General features: G+C 41.6%; 2 protein-coding genes across 2 annotated transcripts in view; both read left to right on the top strand.

Annotated features, from left to right (window-relative positions):
- Positions 1-16,678, top strand: part of slc25a44b (solute carrier family 25 member 44b) — a 47,800-nt gene extending 31,122 nt beyond the window's left edge. Inside the window, exon 4 of the mRNA XM_026162229.2 lies at positions 15,827-16,678. Within this exon, the coding sequence (XP_026018014.1) occupies positions 15,827-16,018 (192 nt within the window). The 3' untranslated portion in view covers positions 16,019-16,678. The remainder of the gene's footprint in view (positions 1-15,826) is intronic.
- A 2,930-nt stretch (positions 16,679-19,608) lies between these two features.
- Positions 19,609-26,761, top strand: LOC113018820 (cellular retinoic acid-binding protein 1). The gene is made up of 4 exons (XM_026162219.2): positions 19,609-19,852; positions 21,833-22,011; positions 22,247-22,360; positions 26,394-26,761. The coding sequence occupies exons 1-4, from the start codon at positions 19,783-19,785 to the stop codon at positions 26,442-26,444; spliced, it is 414 nt and encodes a 137-aa protein (XP_026018004.1). The 5' UTR covers positions 19,609-19,782; the 3' UTR covers positions 26,445-26,761.
- The last annotated feature ends 1,170 nt before the right edge of the window (positions 26,762-27,931 follow it).

The raw sequence follows: 27,931 nt of genomic DNA, 5'->3' as shown, positions 1-27,931 counted from the left end.
TCTGGTGAAAAATTTTGTATTTTAATGGTTTTACATATGAGCACTGGGAAATGGCTCTACAGCGCCACCTATGCCTTGTTAAATGCAGCCCTACGACCACATCGTTTCAGCTACATGTATGAAATTTGGCACACATGTGTATCATGCCAAGACGAACAAAAAAGTCAGTGGGCCCATTGACGCAAACCCAACAGGAAGTCCGCCATTTGGAAGAGAAGGTGACATTTTGGCTCTAATTTTGCCATTTCCATGCCTCGAACTTTTGCGAACTCCTCCTTGGGGTTTCATTTCATAACCTTCAAATTTGGACAGTGTCAACTACACCCTTGTGCCATGTTAAATTGCGGAGCTTTTGAGTTTTCACAATACTATGAGGCCGTGGCGCCATGGCGAATTTCGATGACTCGCCATGAAAATCTTATTGCCTCTCATTCTGTCATACATGTTCCGATCTGGACCAAAGTGAACACATATGATAAGGCTCCACCCCTGAACATATTTCAACTGCCATATTTGACATCAAGGACAGCGCCACCTAGTGGGAACAGGAAATGTCATGTTTTACACTTTGGGGTACAGTATAGTGATGGGTGACATCTGCAGCCTCAAATTTCTCCAGGAAAGCCTTAAGGAGTTGGTCTTGGGTTACAGTGAAAACTGTGACTTTTCGTGAAAGGGTGTGACCCCAGCAGCATGGCGAACTTTGATGTCACGCCATGAAGAAACAAATTAGTATAACTCAATGAAATCCAGTCTGATTAGTACCAGACTTTACAGGCATGATGTCACACCCGCCCTGAACAGATTGATGTGCCCATTGTCAGGAATATGAAGAGCGCCACCTAGTGGGAAGAGGAAATGTCATGTCTTACACTTTGTTGTACTGATTTTCACAGGTTCATAGTGGCCACCTCAAAAGCGGTGAATATCACCATCAGTCCTTGATGATGCTTTAGTGCAAAAATTGTGACTTTAAACTGAACGGCGCACCCTGGTGGCAACGCTGTTCACCATGAAAAATGAAGTGGCTTTTGAGGGGCTTGGAAAGTTTATAGAGGCTTGAAATTTGGCGCACTCCTCCATTGTGCTTAAGGCTTTGTTGTTATGTGATCATTTTCATTGAATAGCGCAAAATGGCTCCACAGCGCCCCCTACAAAATTTCAAAACCACAGCCCCAGCTCTGTGTTTTATGTATGAATCTGAAACCTGGTAGGCTTATAGGAGATATCAAGATGTACAAAAAAGTCTCTTGGAGCAATATCCCAAATCCAACAGGAAGTCAGCCATTTTAAAATTAATGTGCAATTTTGGCGACATTTTCTCTTCTTTTCAGGCTTCATACTTTGACGAACTCCTCCAAGGGATTTCATCATATTGAACCATTCTCCAGTGTGTGGAATCTAAAGACCTTTGTGATTTTAAATTGCGAAGCTTTTTACGTCCAGGGAAACGGGGTGGTTATGGCGGCACTTAGAGTTTGAATCACTCGCCAAAAAGCAGTAATCTGCTGTCACTCAAAAACACAATATCCAATCTCTCCCAAAGGTCGCAGGCGTGATGAGACTCGAGCTCGGAAATGTTTGTTATGCCATTTGTACATAATGGTTAGAGCGCCACCTAGTGGAACGACTAACTAATCATGAATGAATGAGTTGAAATGTTAGCTGGTGGTTAAATGCATGAATTCCATCAATGTGACATCAGATCGGAGGTGCTGGTTTTAGGTGTTGGGCTTGGCTCGACGTGCCGGGGGTGCGAGGGCCCTCATAACGCTGCTTGCAGCTTTAATTATTATTATTATTATTATTATTATTATTATTCAGGCGAAACAAGGGCCTTTTTGAGGGCCTAAACATGCTCAAAAACTCATGAAATTTTGCACACATGCCAGGTCTGGTGAAAAATTTTGTATTTTAATGGTTTTACATATGAGCACTGGGAAATGGCTCTAGAGCGCCACCTATGCCTTGTTAAATGCAGCCCTACGACCACATGGTTTGAGCTACATGTATGAAATTTGGCACACATGTGTATCATGCCAAGACGAACAAAAAAGTCTGTGGGCCCATTGACGCAAACCCAACAGGAAGTCCGCCATTTGGAAGAGAAGGTGACATTTTGGCTCTAATTTTGCCATTTCCATGCCTCGAACTTTTGCGAACTCCTCCTTGGGGTTTCATTTCATAACCTTCAAATTTGGACAGTGTCAACTACACCCTTGTGCCATGTTAAATTGCGGAGCTTTTGAGTTTTCACAATACTATGAGGCCGTGGCGCCATGGCGAATTTCGATGACTCGCCATGAAAATCTTATTGCCTCTCATTTTGTCATACATTTTCTGACCTTGACCAAAGTGAACACATATGATAAGGCTCCACCCCTAAACATATTTCAACTGCCATATTTGACATGAAGGACAGCGCCACCTAGTGGGAACAGGAAATGTCATGTTTTACACTTTGGGGTACAGTATAGTGATGGGTGACATCTGCAGCCTCAAATTTCTCCAGAAAACCCTTAAGGAGTTGGTCTTGGGTTACAGTGAAAACTGTGACTTTTCGCAAAAGGGTGTGACCCCAGCAGCATGGCGAACTTTGATGTCACGCCATGAAGAAACAAATTAGTATAACTCAATGAAATCCAGTCTGATCAGTACCAGACTTTACAGGCATGAAGTCAGACCCGCCCTGAACAGATTGATGTGCCCATTGTCGGGAATACGGACAGCGCCACCTAGTGGCAACAGGAAATGTCATGGCTTTAATTTTGTTGTACTGATTTTCACAGGTTCATCGTGGCCACCTCAAAAGCGGTGAATATCACCATCAGTCCCTCGTGATGCTTCAGTGCAAAAATTGTGACTTTAAACTGAACGCCGCACCCTGGTGGCAACGCAGTTCACCATGAAAGATGAAGTGGCTTTTGAGGGGCTTGGAAAGTTTAAAAAGTCTTGAAATTTGGCGCACACCTCCAATGTGGTTAAGGCTTTGTTGTTATGTGATCATTTTCATTGAATATCCCAAAATGGCTCCACAGCGCCCCCTACAAAATTTCAAAATCACAGCCCCTGCTCTGTGTTTTATGTATGAGTCTGAAACCTGGTAAGCTTATAGGAGATATCAAGATGTACAAAAAAGTCTCTTGGAGCAATATCCCAAATCCAACAGGAAGTCAGCCATTTTAAAATTAATGTGCAATTTTGGCAACATTTTCCCCTCTTTTCAGGCATCGTTCTTTGACGAACTCCTCCAAGGGATTTCATCATATTGCACTATTCTTCAGTGTGTGGAATCCAAAGACCTTTGTGTTGTTAAATTGCGAAGCTTTTTACGTTCAGGGAAACGGGGTGGTTATGGCGGCACGTAGACTCTCAATCACTCGCCAAAACGCAGTAATCTGCTGTTACTCAAAAACACAATGTCCAATCTCGCCCAAAGGTCGCAGGCATAATGAGACTCGAGTTCGGAAATGTTTGTTATGCCATTTGTACATAATGGTTAGAGTGCCACCTAGTGGAACGACTAGCTAATCATGAATGAATGAGTTGAAATGTTAGCTGGTGGTTAAATGCATGAATTCCATCAATGTGACATCGATCGGACGTGCTGGTTTTAGGTGTTGGGCGTGGCTCGACGCGCCGGGGGTGCGAGGGCCCTCATAACGCTGCTTGCAGCTTTAATTATTATTAGGGCCCGAGCACCGAGAGTGCGAAGGCCCTATTGTATCTGCTCCGTTTCTTATTATTATTATTATTATTATTATTATTATTATTATTATTATTATTATTCAGGCGAAACAAGGGCCTTTTTGAGGGCCTAAACATGCTCAAAAACTCATGAAATTTTGCACACATGCCAGGTCTGGTGAAAAATTTTGTATTTTAATGGTTTTACATATGAGCACTGGGAAATGGCTCTACAGCGCCACCTATGCCTTGTTAAATGCAGCCCTACGACCACATCGTTTGAGCTACATGTATGAAATTTGGCACACATATGTATCATGCCAAGACGAACAAAAAAGTCTGTGGGCCCATTGACGCAAACCCAACAGGAAGTCCGCCATTTGGAAGAGAAGGTGACATTTTGGCTCTAATTTTGCCATTTCCATGCCTCGAACTTTTGCGAACTCCTCCTTGGGGTTTGATTTCATAACCTTCATATTTGGTCAGTGTCAACTACACCCTTGTGCCATGTTAAATTGCGGAGCTTTTGAGTTTTCACAATACTATGAGGCCGTGGCGCCATGGCGAATTTCGATGACTCGCCATGAAAATCTTATTGCCTCTCATTTTGTCATACATTTTCTGACCTTGACCAAAGTGAACACATATGATAAGGCTCCACCCCTGAACACATTTCAACTGCCATATTTGACACCAGGTACAGCGCCACCTAGTGGGAACAGGAAATGTCATGTTTTACACTTTGGGGTACAGTATTGTGATGGGTGACATCTGCAGCCTCAAATTTCTCCAGGAAAGCCTTAAGGAGTTGGTCTTGGGTTACAGTGAAAACTGTGAGTTTTCACGAAAGGGTGTGACCCCAGCAGCATGGCGAACTTTGATGTCACGCCATGAAGAAACAAATTAGTATAACTCAATGAAATCCAGTCTGATCAGTACCAGACTTTACAGGCATGATGTCAGACCCGCCCTGAACAGATTGATGTGCCCATTGTCGGAAATACGGACAGCGCCACCTAGTGGCAACAGGAAATGTCATGGCTTTAATTTTGTTGTACTGATTTTCACAGGTTCATCGTGGCCACCTCAAAAGCGGTGAATATCACCATCAGTCCCTCGTGATGCTTCAGTGCAAAAATTGTGACTTTAAACTGAACGGCGCACCCTGGTGGTAACGCGGTTCACCATGAAAGATGAAGTGGCTTTTGAGGGGCTTGGAAAGTTTATAGATGCTTGAAATTTGGCACACACCTCCAATGTGCTTAAGTCTTTGTTGTTATGTGATCATTTTCATTGAATAGCGCGAAATGGCTCCACAGCGCCCCCTACAATATTTCAAAACATCAGCCCCTGCTCTGTGTTTCATCTATGAGTCTGACACTTGGTAAGCTTGTGTAAGATATCAAGATGTACAAAAAAGTCTCTTGGAGCAATATCCCAAATCCAACAGGAAGTCAGCCATTTTAAAATTAATGTGTAATTTTGATGACATTTTCCCCCCTTTTCAGGCCTCATACTTTGACGAACTCCTCCAAGGGATTTCATCATATTGAAGCATTCTTCAGGGTGTAGAATCTAAAGACCTTTGTGATGTTAAATTGCGAAGCTTTTTCCATTCAGGGAAACGGGGTGGTCATGGCGGCACGTAGAGTTTCAATCACTCGCAAAAAGCAGTAATCTGCTGTCACTAAAAAACACAATGTCCAATCTCTCCCAAAGGTCGCAGGTGTGATGAGACTCGAGCTTGGAAATGTTTGTTATGCTATTTGTCAATAATGGTTAGAGCGCCACCTAGTGGCATGACTATAATCCTGGTTGAATAAGATGAAATGTTAGCTGGTGATTAAAAGCATGAAATCCATCAATGTGACATCACATCGGACGTGCCGGTTTGAGGTGTTGGCAGTGGCTCGACGTGCCGGGGGTGCGAGGGCCCTCATAACGCTGCTTGCAGCTTTAATTAGGGCCCGAGCACCGAGAGTGCGAAGGCCCTATTGTATCTGCTCCGTTTCTTATTATTATTATTATTATTATTATTATTATTATTATTCACCCCAAACAAGGGCCTTTTTGAGGGCCTAAACATGCTCAAAAACTCATGAAATTTTGCACACATGCCAGGTCTGGTGAAAAATTTTGTATTTTAATGGTTTTACATATGAGCACTGGGAAATGGCTCTACAGCGCCACCTATGCCTTGTTAAATGCAGCCCTACGACCACATCGTTTGAGCTACATGTATGAAATTTGGCACACATGTGTATCATGCCAAGACGAACAAAAAAGTCAGTGGGCCCATTGACGCAAACCCAACAGGAAGTCCGCCATTTGGAAGAGAAGGTGAAATTTTGGCTCTAATTTTGCCATTTCCATGCCTCGAACTTTTGCGAACTCCTCCTTGGGGTTTCATTTCATAACCTTCAAATTTGGACAGTGTCAACTACACCCTTGTGCCATGTTAAATTGCGGAGCTTTTGAGTTTTCACAATACTATGAGGCCGTGGCGCCATGGCGAATTTCGATGACTCGCCATGAAAATCTTATTGCCTCTCATTTTGTCATACATTTTCTGACCTTGACCAAAGTGAACACATATGATAAGGCTCCACCCCTGAACATATTTCAACTGCCATATTTGACATCAAGGACAGCGCCACCTAGTGGGAACAGGAAATGTCATGTTTTACACTTTGGGGTACAGTATAGTGATGGGTGACATCTGCAGCCTCAAATTTCTCCAGGAAAGCCTTAAGGAGTTGGTCTTGGGTTACAGTGAAAACTGTGAGTTTTCGCGAAAGGGTGTGACCCCAGCAGCATGGCGAACTTTGATGTCACGCCATGAAGAAACAAATTAGTATAACTCAATGAAATCCAGTCTGATCAGTACCAGACTTTACAGGCATGATGTCAGACCCGCCCTGAACAGATTGATGTGCCCATTGTCGGAAATACGGACAGCGCCACCTAGTGGGAACAGGAAATGTCATGGCTTTAATTTTGTTGTACTGATTTTCACAGGTTCATCGTGGCCACCTGAAAAGCGGTGAATATCACCATCAGTCCCTCGTGATGCTTCAGTGCAAAAATTGTGACTTTAAACTGAACGGCGCACCCTGGTGGCAACGCTGTTCACCATGAAAGATGAAGTGGCTTTTGAGGGTCTTGGCAAGTGTATAGAGGCTTGAAATTTGGCACACACCTCCAATGTGATGAAGGCTTTGTTGTCATGTGATAATTTTCATTGAATATCCCAAAATGGCTCCACAGCGCCCCCTACAAAATTTCAAAACCACAGCCCCAGCTCTGTGTTTTATGTATGAATCTGAAACCTGGTAGGCTTATAGGAGATATCAAGATGTACAAAAAAGTCTCTTGGAGCAATATCCCAAATCCAACAGGAAGTCAGCCATTTTAAAATTCATGTGTAATTTTGGCGACATTTTCCCCTCTTTTCAGGCTTCATACTTTGACGAACTCCTCCAAGGGATTTCATCAGATTGGACCGATCTGAAGTTTGTGGAATCTAAAGACCTTTGTGATGTTAAATTGCGAAGCTTTTTACATTCAGGGAAACGGGGTGGTCATGGCGGCACTTAGAGTTTCAATCACTCACCAAAAAGCAGTAATCTGCTGTCACTCAAAAACACAATATCCAATCTCTCCCAAACGTCGCAGGTGTGATGAGACTCGAGCTCGGAAATGTTTGTTATGCCATTTGTCGGTAATAGTTAGAGCGCCACCTAGTGGGACGACTATAATCATGGTTCAATGAGATGAAATGTTAGCTGGTGGTTAAATGCATGAATTCCATCAATGTGACATCACATCGGACGTGCTGGTTTTAGGTGTTGGGCGTGGCTCGACACGCCAGGGTGCGAGGGCCCTCATAACGCTGCTTGCAGCTTTAATTATTATTATTATTATTATTTCGGCAAATGAATTGGCCTTTTGAGGGCCTAAACATTCTCGAAAACTCATGAAATTTTGCACACGCGTCAGGTCTGGTGAAAATTTACGTATTTTAATGTTCCCAGACATGGCCAGGGAAAATTAGCTCAGTAGCGCCACCTAGAAAAATGAAAAACGCGAGCCCCCGGTATGGGTATGACCTACATGTTTGAAAGTTGGTACACCTATATAACGTTCAGAGTCGAACAAAAAAGTCTATTATGGCAATGTCCTAAACCCAACAGGAAGTCAGCCATTTTGGATTGAAGGTGACATTTTGGGTCTGATTTTACCGTTTCCATGCCTTGTACTTTAACGAACTCCTCCTTGGGATTTGGTCCTATAAACTTCAAATTTGGACAGTGTCAACTACACCCTTGTGCCATGTTAAATTGCGGAGCTTTTGAGTTTTCACAATACTATGAGGCCGTGGCGCCATGGCGAATTTTGATGACTCGCCATGAAAATCTTATTGCCTCTCATTCTGTCATACATGTTCCGATCTGGACCAAAGAGCACACATATGATAAGGCTCCACGCCTGAACATATTTCAACTGCCATATTTGACATCAAGGACAGCGCCACCTAGTGGGAACAGGAAATGTCATGTTTTACACTTTGGGGTACAGTATAGTGATGGGTGACATCTGCAGCCTCAAATTTCTCCAGGAAAGCCTTAAGGAGTTGGTCTTGGGTTACAGTGAAAACTGTGACTTTTCGCAAAAGGGTGTGACCCCAGCAGCATGGCGAACTTTGATGTCACGCCATGAAGAAACAAATTAGTATAACTCAATGAAATCCAGTCTGATCAGTACCAGACTTTACAGGCATGATGTCAGACCCGCCCTGAACAGATTGATGTGCCCATTGTCGGGAATATGGACAGCGCCACCTAGTGGCAACAGGAAATGTCATGGCTTTAATTTTGTTGTACTGATTTTCACAGGTTCATCGTGGCCACCTCAAAAGCGGTGAATATCACCATCAGTCCCTCGTGATGCTTCAGTGCAAAAATTGTGACTTTAAACTGAACGGCGCACCCTGGTGGCAACGCTGTTCACCATGAAAGATGAAGTGGCTTTTGAGGGTCTTGGCAAGTTTATAGAGGCTTGAAATTTGGCACACACCTCCAAATGGATGAAGGCTTTGTTGGCATGTGATCATTTTCATTGAATAGCGCGAAATGGCTCCACAGCGCCCCCTACAAAATTTCAAAACCACAGCCCCTGCTCTGTGTTCTATGTATGATTCTGAAACCTGGTAAGCTTATAGGAGATATCAAGATGTACAAAAAAGTCTCTTGGTGCAATATCCCAAATCCAACAGGAAGTCAGCCATTTTAAAATGAATGTGCAATTTTGGCAACATCTTCCCCTCTTTCCAGGCACCGTTCTTTGACGAACTCCTCCAAGGGATTTCATCATATTGAACCATTCTCCAGTGTGTGGAATCTAAAGACCTTTGTGATGTTAAATTGCGAAGCTTTTTACGTTCAGGGAAACGGGTGGTCATGGCGGCACGTGGAGTTTCAGTCACTCGCCAAAAAGCAGTAATCTGTGGTCACTCAAAATCAAAATGTCCAATATGTCCCAAAGGTCGCAGGCGTGATGAGACTCGAGCTGGGAAATGTTTGTTATGCCATTTGTCAGTAATGGTTAGAGCGCCACCTAGTGGGACGACTATAATCATGATTGAATGAGATGAAATGTTAGCTGGTGGTTGAATGCATGAATTTCATCAATGTGACATCAGATCGGAGGTGCTGGTTTTAGGTGTTGGGCGTAGCTCGACGCGATGGGGTGCGAGGGCCCTCATAACGCTGCTTGCAGCTTTAATTATTATTATTATTATTATTATTCACCCCAAACAAGGGCCTTTTTGAGGGCCTAAACATGCTCAAAAACTCATGAAATTTTGCACACATGCCAGGTCTGGTGAAAAATTTTGTATTTTAATGGTTTTACATATGAGCACTGGGAAATGGCTCTAGAGCGCCACCTATGCCTTGTTAAATGCAGCCCTACGACCACATGGTTTGAGCTACATGTATGAAATTTGGCACACATGTGTATCATGCCAAGACGAACAAAAAAGTCAGTGGGCCCATTGACGCAAACCCAACAGGAAGTCCGCCATTTGGAAGAGAAGGTGACATTTTGGCTCTAATTTTGCCATTTCCATGCCTCGAACTTTTGCGAACTCCTCCTTGGGGTTTCATTTCTTAACCTTCAAATTTGGACAGTGTCAACTACACCCTTGTGCCATGTTAAATTGCGGAGCTTTTGAGTTTTCACAATACTATGAGGCCGTGGCGCCATGGCGAATTTCGATGACTCGCCATGAAAATCTTATTGCCTCTCATTTTGTCATACATTTTCTGACCTTGACCAAAGTGAACACATATGATAAGGCTCCACCCCTGAACATATTTCAACTGCCATATTTGACATCAAGGACAGCGCCACCTAGTGGGAACAGGAAATGTCATGTTTTACACTTTGGGGTACAGTATAGTGATGGGTGACATCTGCAGCCTCAAATTTCTCCAGGAAAGCCTTAAGGAGTTGGTCTTGGGTTACAGTGAAAACTGTGAGTTTTCGCGAAAGGGTGTGACCCCAGCAGCATGGCGAACTTTGATGTCACGCCATGAAGAAACAAATTAGTATAACTCAATGAAATCCAGTCTGATCAGTACCAGACTTTACAGGCATGATATCAGACCCGCCCTGAACAGATTGATGTGCCCATTGTCGGGAAAACGCACAGCGCCACCTAGTGGGAACAGGAAATGTCATGGCTTTAATTTTGTTGTACTGATTTTCACAGGTTCATCGTGGCCACCTCAAAAGCGGTGAATATCACCATCAGTCCTTCATGGTGCTGCAGTGCGAAAATTGTGACTTTAAACTGAACGGCGCACCCTGGTGGCAACGTGGTTCACCATGAAAAATGAAGTGGCTTTTGAGGGGCTTGGACAGTTTAAAAAGTCTTGAAATTTGGTGCATTCCTCCAATTTGATGCGGGCTTTTTTGTTATGTGATCATTTTCATTGAATATCCCAAAATGGCTCCACAGCGCCCCCTACAAAATTTCAAAACCACAGCCCCAGCTCTGTGTTTTATGTATGAATCTGAAACCTGGTAAGCTCATGGAAGATATTAGCATGTACAAAAAAGTCTCTTGGAGCAATATCCCAAATCCAACAGGAAGTCAGCCATTTTAAAATTTATGTGTAATTTTGGCAACATTTTGCCCTCTTTCCAGGCACCGTTCTTTGACGAACTCCTCCAAGGGATTTCATCAGATTGAACCAATCTCCAGTGTGTGGAATCTAAAGACCTTTGTGATTTTAAATTGCGAAGCTTTTTACGTTCAGGGAAACGGGGTTGTCATGGCGGCACGTGGAGTTTCAATCACTCGCCAAAAAGCAGTAATCTGCTGTCACTCAAAATCAAAATGTCCACTCTCCCAAAGGTCGCAGGCGTGATGAGACTCGAGCTCGGAAATGTTTGTTATGCCATTTGTCAGTAATGGTTAGAGCGCCACCTAGTGGGACGACTATAATGATGATTGAATGAGATGAAATGTTAGCTGGTGGTTAAATGCATGAATTCCATCAATGTGACATCAGATCGGAGGTGCTGGTTGTAGGTGTTGGGCGTGGCTCGACGCGATGGGGTGCGAGGGCCCTCATAACGCTGCTTGCAGCTTTAATTATTATTATTATTCAGGCGAAACAAGGTCCTTTTTGAGGGCCTAAACATGCTCAAAAACTCATGAAATTTCGCACACATGCCAGGTCTGGTGAAAAATTTTGTATTTTAATGGTTTTACATATGAGCACTGGGAAATGGCTCTAGAGCGCCACCTATGCCTTGTTAAATGCAGCCCTACGACCACATGGTTTGAGCTACATGTATGAAATTTGGCACACATGTGTATCATGCCAAGACGAACAAAAAAGTCTGTGGGCCCATTGACGCAAACCCAACAGGAAGTCCGCCATTTGGAAGAGAAGGTGACATTTTGGCTCTAATTTTGCCATTTCCATGCCTCGAACTTTTGCGAACTCCTCCTTGGGGTTTCATTTCATAACCTTCAAATTTGGACAGTGTCAACTACACCCTTGTGCCATGTTAAATTGCGGAGCTTTTGAGTTTTCACAATACTATGAGGCCGTGGCGCCATGGCGAATTTCGATGACTCGCCATGAAAATCTTATTGCCTCTCATTTTGTCATACATTTTCTGACCTTGACCAAAGTGAACACATATGATAAGGCTCCACCCCTGAACATATTTCAACTGCCATATTTGACACCAGGAACAGCGCCACCTAGTGGGAACAGGAAATGTCATGTTTTACACTTTGGGGTACAGTATAGTGATGGGTGACACCTGCAGCCTCAAATTTCTCCAGGAAAGCCTTAAGGAGTTGGTCTTGGGTTACAGTGAAAACTGTGACTTTTCGCAAAAGGGTGTGACCCCAGCAGCATGGCGAACTTTGATGTCACGCCATGAAGAAACAAATTAGTATAACTCAATGAAATCCAGTCTGATCAGTACCAGACTTTACAGGCATGATGTCAGACCCGCCCTGAACAGATTGACGTGCCCATTGTCGGAAATACGGACAGCGCCACCTAGTGGCCACAGGAAATGTCATGGCTTTAATTTTGTTGTACTGATTTTCACAGGTTCATCGTGGCCACCTCAAAAGCGGTGAATATCACCATCAGTCCCTCGTGATGCTTCAGTGCAAAAATTGTGACTTTACACTGAACGGCGCACCCTGGTGGCAACGCGGTTCAACATGAAAGATGAAGTGGCTTTTGAGGGGCTTGGAAAGTTTATAGAGGCTTTAAATTTGGCACACACCCCCAAATGGATGAAGGCTTTGTTGTCATATGATCATTTTCATTGAATAGCGCGAAATTGCTCCACAGCGCCCCCTACAAAGTTTCAAAATATCAGCCCCTGCTCTGTGTTTTATCTATGAGTCTGAAACTTGGAAAGCTCATGGAAGATATTAAGATGTACAAAAAAGTCTCTTGGAGCAATATCCCAAATCCAACAGGAAGTCAGCCATTTTAAAATTCATGTGTAATTTTGGCGACATTTTCCCCTCTTTTCAGGCTTCATACTTTGACGAACTCCTCCAAGGGATTTCATCAGATTGGACCGATCTGAAGTTTGTGGAATCTAAAGACCTTTGTGATGTTAAATTGCGAAGCTTTTTACGTTCAGGGAAACGGGGTGGTCATGGCGGCACTTAGAGTTTCAATCACTCACCAAAAAGCAGTAATCTGCTGTCACTCAAAAACACAATATCCAATCTCTCCCAAACGTCGCAGGTGTGATGAGACTCGAGCTCGGAAATGTTTGTTATGCCATTTGTCAGTAATAGTTAGAGCGCCACCTAGTGGGACGACTATAATCATGGTTCAATGAGATGAAATGTTAGCTGGTGGTTAAATGCATGAATTCCATCAATGTGACATCACATTGGACGTGCTGGTTTCAGGTGTTGGGCGTGGCTCGACGCGCCGGGGGTGCGAGGGCCCTCATAACGCTGCTTGCAGCTTTAATTATCACTTATATTGCTTTTAGTCTCTTGGAAAGAGACCCTGAAATAATCTGTTTGTTTATAACAGCAACCAAGAAAAGGGCAGAGCAACAAAAGACAGGTGGTGGTCCTGCACCCCCTCGTCAACAAGTTGGTTAAGTAAATAATACCCTCACGGGAAAATCGATATCTCTCTATGAGCACACTGTCGCGCTGAGCTAAAGGATCCTGTCTGTCCCGCAATATACGCTGAATTCTGAGGACTCTCCTTATCAATCTTGCACCTTCCGCAATGGGTGGCTCGCGTATACGGACAGGACATGGCTGCGACAGACTTCCCAAATCCACCTTCGCTTTTATAGCCGTGGTCTCTCATCTTGATTACACGAAGTAATTTACAGTTGCTACTCTGAAATATGAATTAAATCTGTAATAATCACATACATGTAATAGAATGTTAATAGTACATTTCCCTTTTTTAGGAAATGACCTGTGTGAAATCAATAAATGGATCAGGTGCTGCATTGTCTTTAGTTACATTGATGTTATTTATTTATGGTGAAACAGTGGTGGAATATCGCTGTTGCTTTCGTATGAATGACGCGGACATACCTGCGTGGCCGCGATCTAATCCTGTTTACATAAAGTAAACCTGCTCCCGAGCAGGTTTACGCTTACGGCTCTGTTGCTATGACAGCAAGTCCCGGATGAGCTTCGGGGAACCGACTGATCCAGGATCACGCGAAATCGTCAACAATCTAATCCGGCTAACCTACTTAGCGAGGTACGAAGAACGGGCCCCAGGGCCCTATTTCAGGAAGCCGGTTTAGTGCAAACTCTGAGTAAGTATACCCTGAGTTAACGAAAACTCTGGGTTTTCGGTTTCACAAAGCGAGTTTAGATTAATTCTGAGTGAGTTACTATGACGACACACTCCGTGAAGCTAACCTGCCCCCTAGCAGGTTTACTTCAACTAACCCTGACCTTCTCCGCCTCTTTGTCGGAAACCTGACTGTAGGAAGTGTCAGACATGGCGTGCTCCTTCCTTGAAGAGCCAGCAGATGTTGAAGCCCAAATTCTCCGCAGAGCTCTCCGCCGGGAGAGAGTGATTAGAGCGCGTTTGGACATTTTATCATTTCCTGATGATTTTCTGTGTGAACGTTACAGTTTTTCAGCACAATCTATAATTTATTTGAATAACATCCTCAGGCCTAATATTGCTCATGTGACACATCGCCGACATTCTCTCAGTTCTGTACATATTATTTGTATTGCACTTCGGTTTTTTGCAAACGGGAGCTTTCTGTATAATATTGGTGACGCTGAGCACGTTTCCAAGGCTACCGTCTGTCGGGCAGTCAGGAATGTTACAGTTGCACTGAAACGTCTCCTGTACTCGTTTGTGGTGTTCCCCGGTCATAGACCCACACGATTTATCAAAGAGGGATGCCACAAAATTGCAGGTATCAGGATGAACGAAACTTAATTCATGATGTGGTGATACTTGAACTACTACTTAAATTTTGCATTTATTCTCACGGTTCCCAGGCGTGATTGGCTGTATAGATGGCACTCACATTCCAATCATTGCTCCTTCAGTAAATGAAGGAGACTATGTGAACAGGAAGTCTTTCCACAGCATTAATGTACTTGTAATGTGCTCAGATAATTTCAATAAGTGCTTACAGAGGGGAAATTAATGTAGCCTCTAACTGTAATTGATTTACATCGGACAAACAGACCAAGCACTATGGCTCATAATACAATTACACCTTACCTGTTTGGACTATATTTTTATATTTCATTTTTACTTGCTGCCAGGAACGTTTGGGGCCTGTTGGGTTGCACCTGCGCTCACATCACATCACAAAATCAAATGTATGAAATACAAAATAAAATAAAATAAAATAAAATGAAATAACGTGTTAAATGGGTGGAAATCCCTAGATCAATGTTTAAATTAACACTCACGCATCGACTCTGTCGGCTTTGTTTTGCCATGCATGCTCTCTTTCTTTTGCAGCTGAGGCTGTGTTACTTTTTTTCCGCAAAATTTGCATGTTATCAGCATATGCTGCCATCAGAATTTCGGCCTCAAGCGCTGTAAAATACATTGACCGCGCCTTCTTTCCCTCCGTCTCCATGGTGACTCGCTCAATCTGTGCTCCACTAATCAGGGCTTTATGTATCCTCGTGCGTGCGCTTAACTTGGGGTTAAAGCAACTCCGCGTTGACTGAACTAATTGTTATCAGCCTTTCTGAAACCGAATATTCCGAGTTGGACAGTTCGGGGTTACTCAACCCTGAGTATCGTTTTTCACTCTGAGTTTTCTAAACCGGCTTCCTGAAATAGGGCCCAGGTCCAGCTTGTAAAACAAACAAACAAAAAAAAAAAAACATGACCAAAGAGTAAAACTTTATTTTGACAATGACTCACAATTTTTTTTATTATTTTTTTTTTTGAACTAACTCGCAGTTTCTCCCTTAAAGCGTAAATATTACATTACTAAACGAAAATAAGGAAATGTTTGCCTTGACTGACTAGATTAAACACATTACCCAGCCCTACTCTTAGCTGTGATGTTTGTGTGGTTCTAAATGGTAATGGGATTTGTATGTGTTTAGGTTGAAGGGAGGAACTCCATCATTGAGACGTTCAGGGAGCTGATCAAAGAGGAGGGCTTCTGGGGATTGACCAAAGGACTGTCTGCACGCATCATTTCATCCACACCCACCGCCATCGTCATGGTGGTTGGCTATGAGACACTAAAGAAACTGAGTTTGCGACCAGAGCTGGTGGATTCAAGACACTGGTAGACGATATCTGGAGAGACAATATAAGGACCAGTTTGTTGTGCCACTTGTAGCCCTCAACCCTAATTTAGACTTTGTGTGTAAGTACTGAGTGAAAAAGGATTTGCTTTAATTGCATTTAACAGCCCTGGGGTCAAAATGGAGTAATTTAAATACACACTATGAATTCTAATCTTCAAACTTCAAACCAACTTCAAACAAACAAACAAACCAGTAACCTTAACATGAATTACCTGGTTATTAAGAATATTAACCAGGTTTACAGTTTTTATGTGTTGCCGATTAACAGAACCTGCTGCTGTTTGGTACGAATTAAAGGGGTGATGCCATTTTGTTTCAGTAATGGCGAGGGCATGGAAGATAATGCAGCCTAATGGGACTTACTTTATATATTTACTTTATATATTTGATCCTCATGTGTTGGCATTTTGATGATTGAAAGTCTTGTTTGAGGACCTTTGCTGTGGAGAGTTGATTGCTGACAGTTATTATGTTTGATCATTTGTGTGAATAACCAGATGGTTACTGTAGTAACCTGTGTTTGTGCTCTTCTAAAAAAAGCCAAGATGTGTTTTGATGATGGTTTGGATGAAGTTCATTTAACTGGCGATGACGCATTCACATCAGCAGTAAATAAATCTTTCCCAAGTGTTTGTGTCCTTATGTTCACCAGACTGGCTTTTATCTCCGTTTGAAGTTCCTTTTTCTTGGCCTTTTTTTGTTGTTTTTTTTAAAACCTGCCTTTTTAATGCGAATGCTTTTTAAAGCTGTGTGCATCAGCCAGGTTGCATTCAAACATTTCACTTTAGAATCTACAATGTGACAGATTTTTATTCTGATTCAAAGTCCTCATGCACTTGACACGATCCAAAACATGGTACATATACCGTATAATGTTTTATTTACACTTTTTACTGACTTTACTGAGGGGTTTTATTAGCAGTGTTGAAAATATCACTGTGATCAAGCTGGTTAGTAAAAGGCTCATTTAGTGTTTTGTTATCTAACAGGAAGGCGACTACAAGTGAAATCTTTCCATTATGCTCGGGCTGTGACTCTAACCTGGTTGTGAACTAACTGCTGTTTCGCTATTGTGACAGTATATGTGCAATAATGTGAATGCTTTGTCCATTTCAGCACAATGTATTTGTATGTTTCCTCTAAGCTGTGTGAATTTTAAAAAGACCTAAATTATTATTTTTTCAGGTTTATTTTCTTTTGGGGAATATGGTGACTAACATTTGCTTAAGAGGAGTAACTTTGGGCTCACAGAGGTGTTTTTAGTTGCACTTTGTAGAAGGTAGTCAATTACAAAACAAAACATTTATTTTAAATAATCTGAAATGGTCAGATTGTAGAAAGGATTCTAAGACAGGAGAAGGTAACGTGTCTAAACGTTTAGGTGGAGCCATAACTGTCCATGTGTTAAGTTACGCGTACGTCTGCTGTGTTGGAATAACTCACGGGATCCCAGTTGGACTTTGGAATGAACCAAAACTAAGACTCCATATGGATGAGCTGGGAATTCATGCAAAATGGTTTTTTAAGATTAATACTTTTTTCCCCATTTTCATTTATGCAGCCTCGAGTGACTAATGAAAGTGATATATTTTTGTCTTTTACTGTAAATCTAAACCTGATTATGTCACGCAGAATACACCTGGGTTCATATCATGTGTCAGTGTGTCTTCAGGTATTTGTTCAATAAAACATAAGAGCTATAAAAAGGAGTCTGTCAGTTATTATAGTTTTTTCTTTTTGGGGGGGGTGTTTCTACTTGAATCTTTGACTTTGCTTTTAATCCAGTAGTTTCCATATTGGGTTTTCTTGTTTCTGTTCAGTTTTTATTTATTTCCAGTTTAATTTTTGATTAGTTTCAGTGTTGGCTTTAGTGTTGTTATTGTTTTTTCTCTTAGTTATTCAAGGAAATAATCTCACTGAGATTAAAATCTTTTTAATTATTATTGTAATGAGGGTGCATGTCAATATTGTGCATTCCTGTGTACGGTCCTCGGGGAGTTCAACGTGCAGATAAGAGGGTCTGATGGGACAATGTGTTTCCTTGATGTTCACCTAACCGTAAGGCATCCATAGATCTTATCCAAGGTGACGCTCTGGCACCAAAGGTCATATCTCATTATGTTAGTTAGATAATGAGATGAAAGGATCTACTTTGCAAAGTCCACTGGGTTTAAATGGTGTTATTCCCAATAGAATAGCTTTGCAAATATTTTAGTGTGAAGACTGGAATCCTTGTTATCATAATAATAAAAGTGCTAGTGTACAGTCACACGTTCTCAGTTCTTCAGAAAGGTCACTGGAGACCTACACGAGTGAAAAACCCTGACTCTTTAAGATCAGATTAAACAGATTGCAGCACCAACGCAACTGACACGTACGTTAAAAAGCTCAATTTGCATGAGCTGGACAACAGATGGCAAAAGGCAATGCTCTTACAGCGTACACTCTTCCCTCTGAGCCTGTCACACATCCTCCAACTGTCTCTCTATGCCAAACAAAACGTTCACTTTCCCTTTGAAAATAAAGCCACCCAGAGACCAACGGACAAATCTACTGATGAATGAAACAAACAAGGAGGCCGAGTGAAGACGGCAGAGGCCTCCTTTGAGCTGACACTTCCTGGTGGGATGACAGAGTGCTCCCTGTTCTGAGCTATACATTAATTATCAAGCCATGTCTGGGAGGCATTTTGTCAAAAAGATTGATGAGGGGCCGTCAGACGGAGAACAAATCTGACTTGGCCAGGGTTAAAGGGAGGGCCCCTCATTCTCATGGGATGTATTGGTGGAAGCTGTGTAGGGTGTGTGGTGCACTGAAAGCATCCACATGAGCGTGGTATTGAAAAGACGATTACACAAGAATGTTGTTTGATATGTGAAGAGAGGGCAAATAGTGACCACAAAGGAGTTTTATTACATAAGTCTATGTCTCATCTTCAGCGAAAGTGATGAGATGATGATGTGTTCATTGTGTGGATGAAAATTTCATCTTTAGAAGACCGCTGTAATCTTTTCTCCTCTCCACCTTATACTGTAAAGTGATTCCTTTGCAGCCTAACAAACAGAAGGGAGACATAAGATGGGGGTCCTAATTCAATCAGTCCTCATTTCAAGCAAAAATAAAGGTCATGCAACAGATTGTGACACTGCTTCTGCAAGGGAACTCCACATAGGTGTTCAAATTTGGGAAACAGTGTCTTCATATGGACAGCTTTTATTGTCTTGTAACAAATCCAGAAAACAACTTATAACGCACCACGTTCACCTCTGTAGAGGTGGAAACCCCTCCAACTACTCAAAAACTAAGCAAAAACACGATTTCTGCTACTTCAAACATCCTTTAAAATCGGATTTGCTATTCAGTACATGATAGCGCTCTTTGTTTAATCAGCTCTGAGAAATTTAGCGAAAAAGATTTGAATTTATTTCCACTGCAGATGAGATGAGACCTGAAAACCTTGAAACTAAACAGCAGTTTGAGGTCATGAAAAGAATTCTCTAATCAGAACAAACCATCAGAGATATGTGTGTGTGTGTGTAGGTGTATAAATGTGTCTGTTGAGGGGGAGAGGAGGCAGAGGTCGAGGGGGTTTGGTCTGCCATGAGGGATCATTACACATAGGGAGGAGAAAGGGAGGGAGCACAGGGACAGACGGAGAGAAGCGGAGAGAGAAAGCCTGAAGAAAGGCAGCAGAGGAGACAGAAGAAAGGAGGCGTTCGGCTGACACACAATCAAAACCGCACAAAATGCAGAATTTCACAGGCACCTGGAAAATGAAAAGCAGCGAGAACTTCGACGAGCTTCTCAAAGCTTTGGGTGAGGACAAATGACTCTTTCTTACCTTAAGGTGTGAGTTTATTCAAAGGTTTATTTCAAACATAACTGAAAATTCAGTATTCTAGTTAGTGGGTTATTATCTTTTATTACCCCAATTAAATTGAAATGCATTACTTTGAAATAAAGGCAAGTTCAGTGAAATTGTGGTTTATAAATGTAAAAAAACAAAAGGCTGTTTAAATTGATACAAATAGAAGTCATTTGCTAATCCACATATGCCTAATTTTAGTCTGGTACTTGCTGTTTATTTTTTTTAATTGGAAAATATAGTGACAGGAGACAAATTTAACACTGGAACAAACACCGCACTTAAGCTCTAGAGGTGCACTTGAGTGGAAACAGGCTGAAGAATTCTGTCATCTGACTGTTTGCACTTCAACAGATCTGGTTAATGGTTTTTCCACTAATTTGAAAGACAGAATCTATCACGTATTGCAGGACAGCTAAACAAATCAAATAAGCATTCCTCCATGTCATCACATTGGCACTGCACTCTCAAAATTGACAACATCTGGTGATAAAAATCTCAGTTGTACACGCTGAACGCTCCGATTATTGAATAATTAAACCATCAAGTTTAGACTCTAACATCTTCTCCCGACAGCTAAAAGGTGATGACTTTTCGTTTGACTGAGATAGATGGGACAGGCATCTTCTACCTTTACTTAGAAACATGAGCTCAGATATTTTTCTTACCATCTTTTTGGCCCTAGAGGGGAGCAGAAAAAATGTAAGGTGACAAGTCAACACCAGACAATAGAATATAGAGAAAGCAGTAAGAAGTAGATATCCGAAATGTATTCATTTAGTCCTCTACAGGCTCATTGACACACTTTAATGTATGTATATATCAGTGGCATGGGGTGACTTCTAAACAAAGGCAAGCAGGGACAATAAAGCAGATATGCAAGGACAGAGATCACTTTGCTTTAATAGATGCTCTCCTTATGGAACACCACTGTTATGTGCTGTAGTTGTGCAGAGAGTGTAGCCATGTTTTTATAGGTACAATCATACTACAGTTATGTTTTCTTTTTCGAAAAGAGGACAGCTGCGAACAAAACAAAAGAATAAATAAAACCACTTGGTACCAAATAGAGTTTTAGACCATCAGTGTCATGAGGGATTCTGTCAAAGATGGACCTTTCTGCCTGGTTCTCTTTCTTAAGGCCTGTTTTAGAGTTAAAACCTAGTTTTTCAGGTTAAAAAGAACACTAGGTTAGAACTATGTAGGGGTGTGGCATTTAGATTTAATAGTTAAATGTAGAGGATAGAAGAGCTGAAAAAGTTATATTGAAAACCAGGTTTTACAAATTACTGGACAACAAAAGCATAAAAAAAAACAACAAATTGGCAAATAAGATGAATCTCAAACACAGAGAGAAAACAGAGCACGCAACGAAAACCTGACAGAGGCTACAGCAAAAACACACTAAAGTAAACACACAAAATGAGGGAAAAGTAATAAGAGATGGTGAACTTAGACACGAACAATGGTGGGAAAAGAGCAAAGGAGGAAAATAAGAAACACAGAAAACCACAGGAGGATCTAAACTACAAAATAAAAAGAAAGAAAAGACCTGGACCAAACTCACACAGGCAATGATAACCAGACATAAGGCAGCACAGAAGGTACTTAAAAAATAAACGATTGAGAATTACAACTAAAGATTAAAATAAAAAAATAATTAAAGAAGCAACATTCAAAAACACAAACGAATAAATAACAGAACCATGAATTATACAAAGACTATGGCACTGATTGGCAGTTTCTTCACTGACACTGATTTCAGTGAAGGTCATCACAAAGATAGCCAACCAAAAAGCCTGTGTGTGCCCCTCCCCCTACACACAGAGTGGAGCAGGCAGAGGAGGACTTCCTTGGAGGACTTGTATGACTGGCTGTGGAGATAGGTGAGCCACAAAGTGCCTCATTGGGAAATTGGTGCATGCTTTCAGGTGTAAATGCCATGCTGAGGAAGGTAGCCGTGGCAGCCGCATCCAAGCCCCATGTGGAGATAAGACAGAACGGAGAGCACTTCTACATCAAGACTTCAACCACAGTGCGCACCACGGAGATCAACTTCTGTATTGGCGAAGAGTTTAATGAGGAGACAGTGGATGGCAGAAAGTGTAAGGTAAGTGAATTGACCTGTCAAAATTTGAACTCTGAAATGTACCTATGCTGAAGCTATGGATGCTGGGGGGAAAACAAACAAACTGCAAAGCCTTAAAAGTGACAGGAAGTAGTAAAAAAAACCAAGACATTAGTGTGACAGACATAGATAAACAACCCTCACATCTGTGCTAACAGCCAGGTGAAGCCAAAGTGATGAAATACAGGAAACTCAATAAAATTATGCTTTTCGACAGAGTTTGGCCACTTGGGAAACGGAAAACAAGATTTACAGCAAACAGACTCTTCTGAGCGGGAACGGCCCAAAGACCTTCTGGAGCCGAGAACTCAAAGGAGATGAACTGATATTGGTGAGTAATTTTTAAGTTTATACTCTAACTTGAAATGTGGCGACAGTGTGTGCAGCTGTGGAGTATAGGGAATGCATTATACTATGGGCATTTGTCTTTTTTGAGATGATCACATTTGTTTTTCATTGTAGAAGAAAATTCAAATTTGTCAAATTTGGAGGTCTTTATTCACATGGGTGCTTTAAAAATCAAAACCACAGTTCAAATAGTTCAGCAAAACATTTTTCTTAAAGGAATAGTTTACCATTTTGAGAGTTTTTTCACAAGAGTTAGAAGGTTAATATTTACCTCTATCACAGACTGTATATGAAAATGCAGTTGTAAAAAACTAAGTACACTCTTGCTGCTTTCATAGGATTTCAGAGGGAAAGTAGCAGTCAGATTCTGCCGATCAAATGAGCATGACTGGCTAAATATTAGCAAGTGTGAGCACTTCTATGAAAGCAGAAATTTGGCATTATGGTTTTTGTATTGCTTTTGCATGAAAGGGTTGCCAGGTGAAAGCCTCTTCTCTCTTCTGGAACAATGTCCATTGGACAAATAAAAAAAGTGGAGTTGTTTGGCCATGATCCACAGCGCCACATTTGGTAAAACTCAAACCATCAAAAACTCATAAACACACTTAACTGTCAAGCACAGTGGTGGAGGGGTGATGATCTGGGCACCTTATAGTCCCAGAGTGGACCATGAACTCCTCTCTGTACCAAAGTATTCTAGAGTCAAAGAGGATATGAGGTGGCCAGACTTTACCTTTGGTCCTTTTTGATAACATGCTGTATATAATTGGCTTTTGCGTTGATTAGAGTAAACAAATCATCCAAAGCTGTTAGCTCTGACTTTGGGGACTACCCAGAAGTCCAACAGATCAATCTGTTAATAGTAAAAACAATTAGTAGCTCTATTATGAAAATCAGTATATACAGTTAACAATAGTATCAATCTTTTTATTCAGCTCTCAGAAAGTAGTCATTTTCCACAGAAAAACAGAGCAGAAGCCCAAACCGGGCAGATGGTCAAGGGAGTTCAGAAATGGGTGGTGACACCAGATGTACAATTTTTTTACCAGTTTTCTAAAATACTGTGTAGTTCATGGGAAATGTCTTTAACCTTTTAAGCCCCAACGCCCCCTGATACGGGGGCAAAAGGCAGGAGATCAGGTAGGCTTGGGGCTTAAGAGGTTAAGCTCCCATGGTTAGTTGGAGAAACCATCCATTCCTCATTTTCCCTTTAGAAGGGTGTGTCTTTAAGACATCCCATTATAATGATGCATGACTAATGATGTATGTGCATCAAGGACAAAACAAAAGCCACCCAGAACGGTTTACCTAAAACCAAAACTGTTCTTTTCTTCTTCCTTTCAGATAGATACAAATAATCGTATACTCATATACTCAAATATCACATACTTACTGTATATTTCAAAGGGGCAAATTAAGATTTCACTGCCATACATTCTATCAGAAACACTTCTCCCTCCCGTCCCTGGCAATCTGAAATCACTAACACAAAGCAGTTTTCCTGTAAACATCTGGTCCTGGGGTTTATTGGCCAGATGGACAACAAAGCTGTGTCCAGTTTGGCTTTGATGGAGAGCTCCTCTTTACTGGCTGTGACTCTGCAGAGAGGCAATCATGAAAACCTTTGAGATGGCCTGCTATTTGGATTGAATGCAGGTTTTCAAAGGCGTAACAAAAAGCTTTGAACGGGCCAAGTCTGTTTTTATTCAAGATGAGGGCGTGCATGTCTGTCCACGTTGGATTGATGGACTGTAACCTAATAGGCATGTGGGAATGAATCACTGGAGAAAAATGTGATTTTTCAAAGAAAAGATCATGACTTTATGTGTGATACCGGTGGGAAGGGGGAGATCAGACAGATTCCCTGCTGTCAGTAACTTAAGCAAAACGCCTACATATTTCATCTCAGCTAATGGATTGTTTAGATGTGAAGATCTGATGTTGGAGCAGATAATAATGAGAGATAAAATAGACTGTAAAATAAAACCTACAATATGAATTGGGCTATGAGCTCAATGGCTGTAACCACACAGTCATTACCCTGAGAAACATTATAGATAAATCTACAATATGAATACAGGCAGAATTGTCCATATAAGGTATGCTCTCTCAATTATACTGAGTCTCAGTATATTGTGAATGCACATTTGTTCTGCCTACAGCTACAGCTTTGGAAACACAGGGATTACTTGTACACACATGGGCAGAACAGAAGTCGATCCCATTTAAAGGTGTGTATATTTCTGGGCGTTTTAAAGGGAACGATAAAGACAAATATTGAACAAAATGGCGCTAAATTCAGTGTAGCTGCTTCAAAGCAGCCTTTAGAGTCTATAGTTAAATAATTGTGAAACAATCCAGCTCCTGCTTTGCACACTCACGTAATTTCCTCAAGGGCCAGCGGTCTGGGGTACAGCTGCAGAGGACTGTTTAGTCAAGAAATCAATGAGTTTGAAGCAATAACATTGCATTTTGGCTTTGCCCCGTGAGGCTGTCCTTTCTGTCAGACAAATCGTCCTTACATCTGGTGGCTCCAGCTTCCTTAATGTGAATATTTACTTTTGTGTCAGCAATGATTCTCTTTCACTTTTGGAGTATTTGCCAGACGGAAAGAGATTTGAAGACGTCACATCAATAAGAAGCAGATCAATCAGACATTGTAAATATTTCATGCTTTTAATCCTTCACGTCCATTTATTTTCCTCTTATCTCATTGAATTCATTAAATTAACACTTGAGCCTTTTTTTTTTAAATTTCTTTTTTCCAAATAAGGGAAAAGGTCAAAACCCTCCTCTGCTGCCCATCAGTAAACATGAAGCTCATTTTGTGGACAACTAAAAGCAACCACATCCCATCTTGTACTTCACAGAGGATTGGTCCTTTTAGTGTAAACACACAAAATACCCCAACAACATACACATGAGGCTGACTTAAAGCACCGTGCAGCAGATGAGGAAATGAGGCTCTAGGCGAGAGATGGATGAAAGTGGAGCTTAATGAAGACTCCATGTGGTGGCTCATTGCGTTTACTGTCATCTAATATGAGTGGACTATAATCAGGGCAGTCTAGTGTAAAATGCAGATGGGGAAAAAATGAGGAACCTCACGTATGTCCTCTTATTTCACTTCAAAGCCAATAAATATTGATTAGGAAAGATGAATAGAGTATTTGCATCGACTCATTTGTGATGGTTTAGGAGCTGGGAGAAACTGCAAGGCTGTCTGGTGGGGGGTTCCGGATCTGTATGTGTCCTCATGTGGGTTAATTGGTCTCATTGATCACGCTGTGGAGAAGTGCCAATGAACCCCGGTGTTACCTCCATTAATGTCTCCCTCGGCATCACGCCACGCGCCAGATGGAGTCTCCTCGGCTTCATTTTTCACAGCTCTGCTTCTTCGTCGTCCTGCCACACAGCTTTGCCTGGGATATTGATGATGTGTAGCGCTGCAGTTGGCCATAATGCTACGCCCCAGGGACTCCCATAAATCACTGGGCTTTGTCACGCACAGGCACACGCCCCTACAGCCAATATCAACCGCCCCAACGCCCACCCTCTATTCTGATATCAGTGTTTGTGCATCTGTCTCTTTTAGCAAAATATCAAAATAAAAATGATGCCATAGATGTGCGGCAGAGGATGAGCACTTTGACGATGAAACATAGTTACTACACAATACGCGGCTAAGAGTAAAAGAGAAAAGAAATAATAATCAAACAACACTTCACCGAAGTGACTTACACCTGCCTGACATTAGAGTACATTGATTAGAAGACAGGGTTTTCTTTCCAGTAATGAGCCACACTGATAGAGAAAGCTGAAGGTCCTGTCATATTACACTGCACTTTCATTCAGATACAGTTCTGAAGAAGGGCTTTATTTGCTGTTTTTTTAGATGATAAGTGGGCTGTAAAAAGCACAGTGTATTAAAGAAGAGCTGAAAGATGCGGTTTTATTTTGATGTGTCCTCAAATTTAGAAACAAAATCTAATTTTGCTTTTTAAATCTTGTTTCAGATCTTTGGAGCCGATGATGTGATCTGCACACGGATCTACGTACGCGCATAGGAGAGGACCACGATTGTCCAAATTCAAAGTTCGCTCAGCAAATAGTCTGTCAGTGTGAGAAATTGCCAGTAATCCGTTTTCAATAGCATCTTACATTTTTGTGCAAGTCTCTATCTTAGCAGGATATTAGACGTTAGTTCTACCGCCATTTTTTTGTATATATTTTTTGTTTTTAGCGAAGTGAACGTTCAGTATGATTTCTTTTATACAAAAAAAAGAGCAGCAGCAGTAGGCCACATAGTAAATACTACAGGGAAAACGTAATGAAGAACTTGCTAGTGTCAAAACTTTCCCTCAATAAATTTTTTAAAACAATATTCAAGGAGCACACTGAATTCTTGGGGGGCATAATTTAGTAATTGCTTTAAAAGCGAGGTCAGCATGAACACCCTCGGGTTCTGTGGATGAGAGTCGCTTTAGACAGAGAATATACACTCACGACCACTTCATTAGGTACACCTTGCTAGTGTGCTCAAAAAAATATACAATAAAATATTCCCATCACACCACCAGCAACAGCCTGAATTGTTGATAGGAGGCAGAATGGAGCCATGCTTTCACGTTATTTACAACAGATTCCAACCCAGCCATTGAAACTCATCCGACCAGGCGACATTTTTCCTTTTATTGTCTAGTTTTGACAAGCTCATGCAAATTTTTGCCTCAGGTCCTCTTCTGGAAGGCAGCAGTAACTAACCACTTGTTACAGCAAAGGTATGCAGAACAGCATCTCTGAATGCACAACACATTCAGCCTTGAAATAGATGGGCTACAGCAGCAGAAGACCACACTGGGCATCACCCCCATCAGCTTGTAGCAGCTGCTCACTGGAGATTTTTTTATCAGACCATTCTCTAAAAAGCTCAGATACTTCCCAGTAGGTCAGTTTCAGAAACGGATCAGCTCAAAGATGCTCAATTTGCCCGTGTCTACATTCCTTAACACACTGAGATGCTGTCATGTCATACTCAAATTAATAAATAGCTCATTATGTGCACCTAATAACCCAGTGATGGTAAATCAACTATCTAAAAGTAACTAACAGGCTTTTATGGCAAAACTGAACCCAGAATGAAGGATAGGATTGGGGCTTGGGACATAGGATTAAACATAAGTGACAATGCCAGAAATGAAAAAGGACACCGTGAACTGAACTTCTGTCTACTCAAAGGATAGTTTAATGCCAAAACACCATACTAACAATCATGTACAACATCATAAAAGAGAAGAGACATATTAAACGCAGTACAAACAATGTCTTAATGTACAATCAGCTCCCCGGGGCTTCCTGTGGTATTCTATATTAAACACAGTAATATATAAACTGCTCCAAGATTGTCTGCAGCTGGTTAGGTTACTGACCACTGCTTTTAATGGAGCTAAGGAAAGTGTCAAAGGGTGTCATGTTGCCAGGCAGCTTCTTCTCTGGACCTCCATCCTGCTTATGTAATGATCCACGTGAAAAGTATTAACAATGAAGAACTGAA

The sequence above is a fragment of the Astatotilapia calliptera genome, chromosome 1 (genome assembly GCF_964374335.1).
Source record: "Astatotilapia calliptera chromosome 1, fAstCal68.1, whole genome shotgun sequence".
In the NCBI taxonomy this organism is placed as follows: domain Eukaryota; kingdom Metazoa; phylum Chordata; class Actinopteri; order Cichliformes; family Cichlidae; genus Astatotilapia; species Astatotilapia calliptera.
This window is presented reverse-complemented; position numbering and strand designations above follow the sequence as displayed.

Bases quoted from the DNA above. Each gene is read 5' to 3' on its own strand.
- LOC113018820 (XM_026162219.2), top strand. From the start codon at position 19,783: ATGCAGAATTTCACAGGCACCTGGAAAATGAAAAGCAGCGAGAACTTC. The intron at 19,853-21,832 runs GTGAGGACAAAT...GCATGCTTTCAG, and splicing joins CGAGCTTCTCAAAGCTTTGG to GTGTAAATGCCATGCTGAGG. The intron at 22,012-22,246 runs GTAAGTGAATTG...GCTTTTCGACAG, and splicing joins TGGATGGCAGAAAGTGTAAG to AGTTTGGCCACTTGGGAAAC.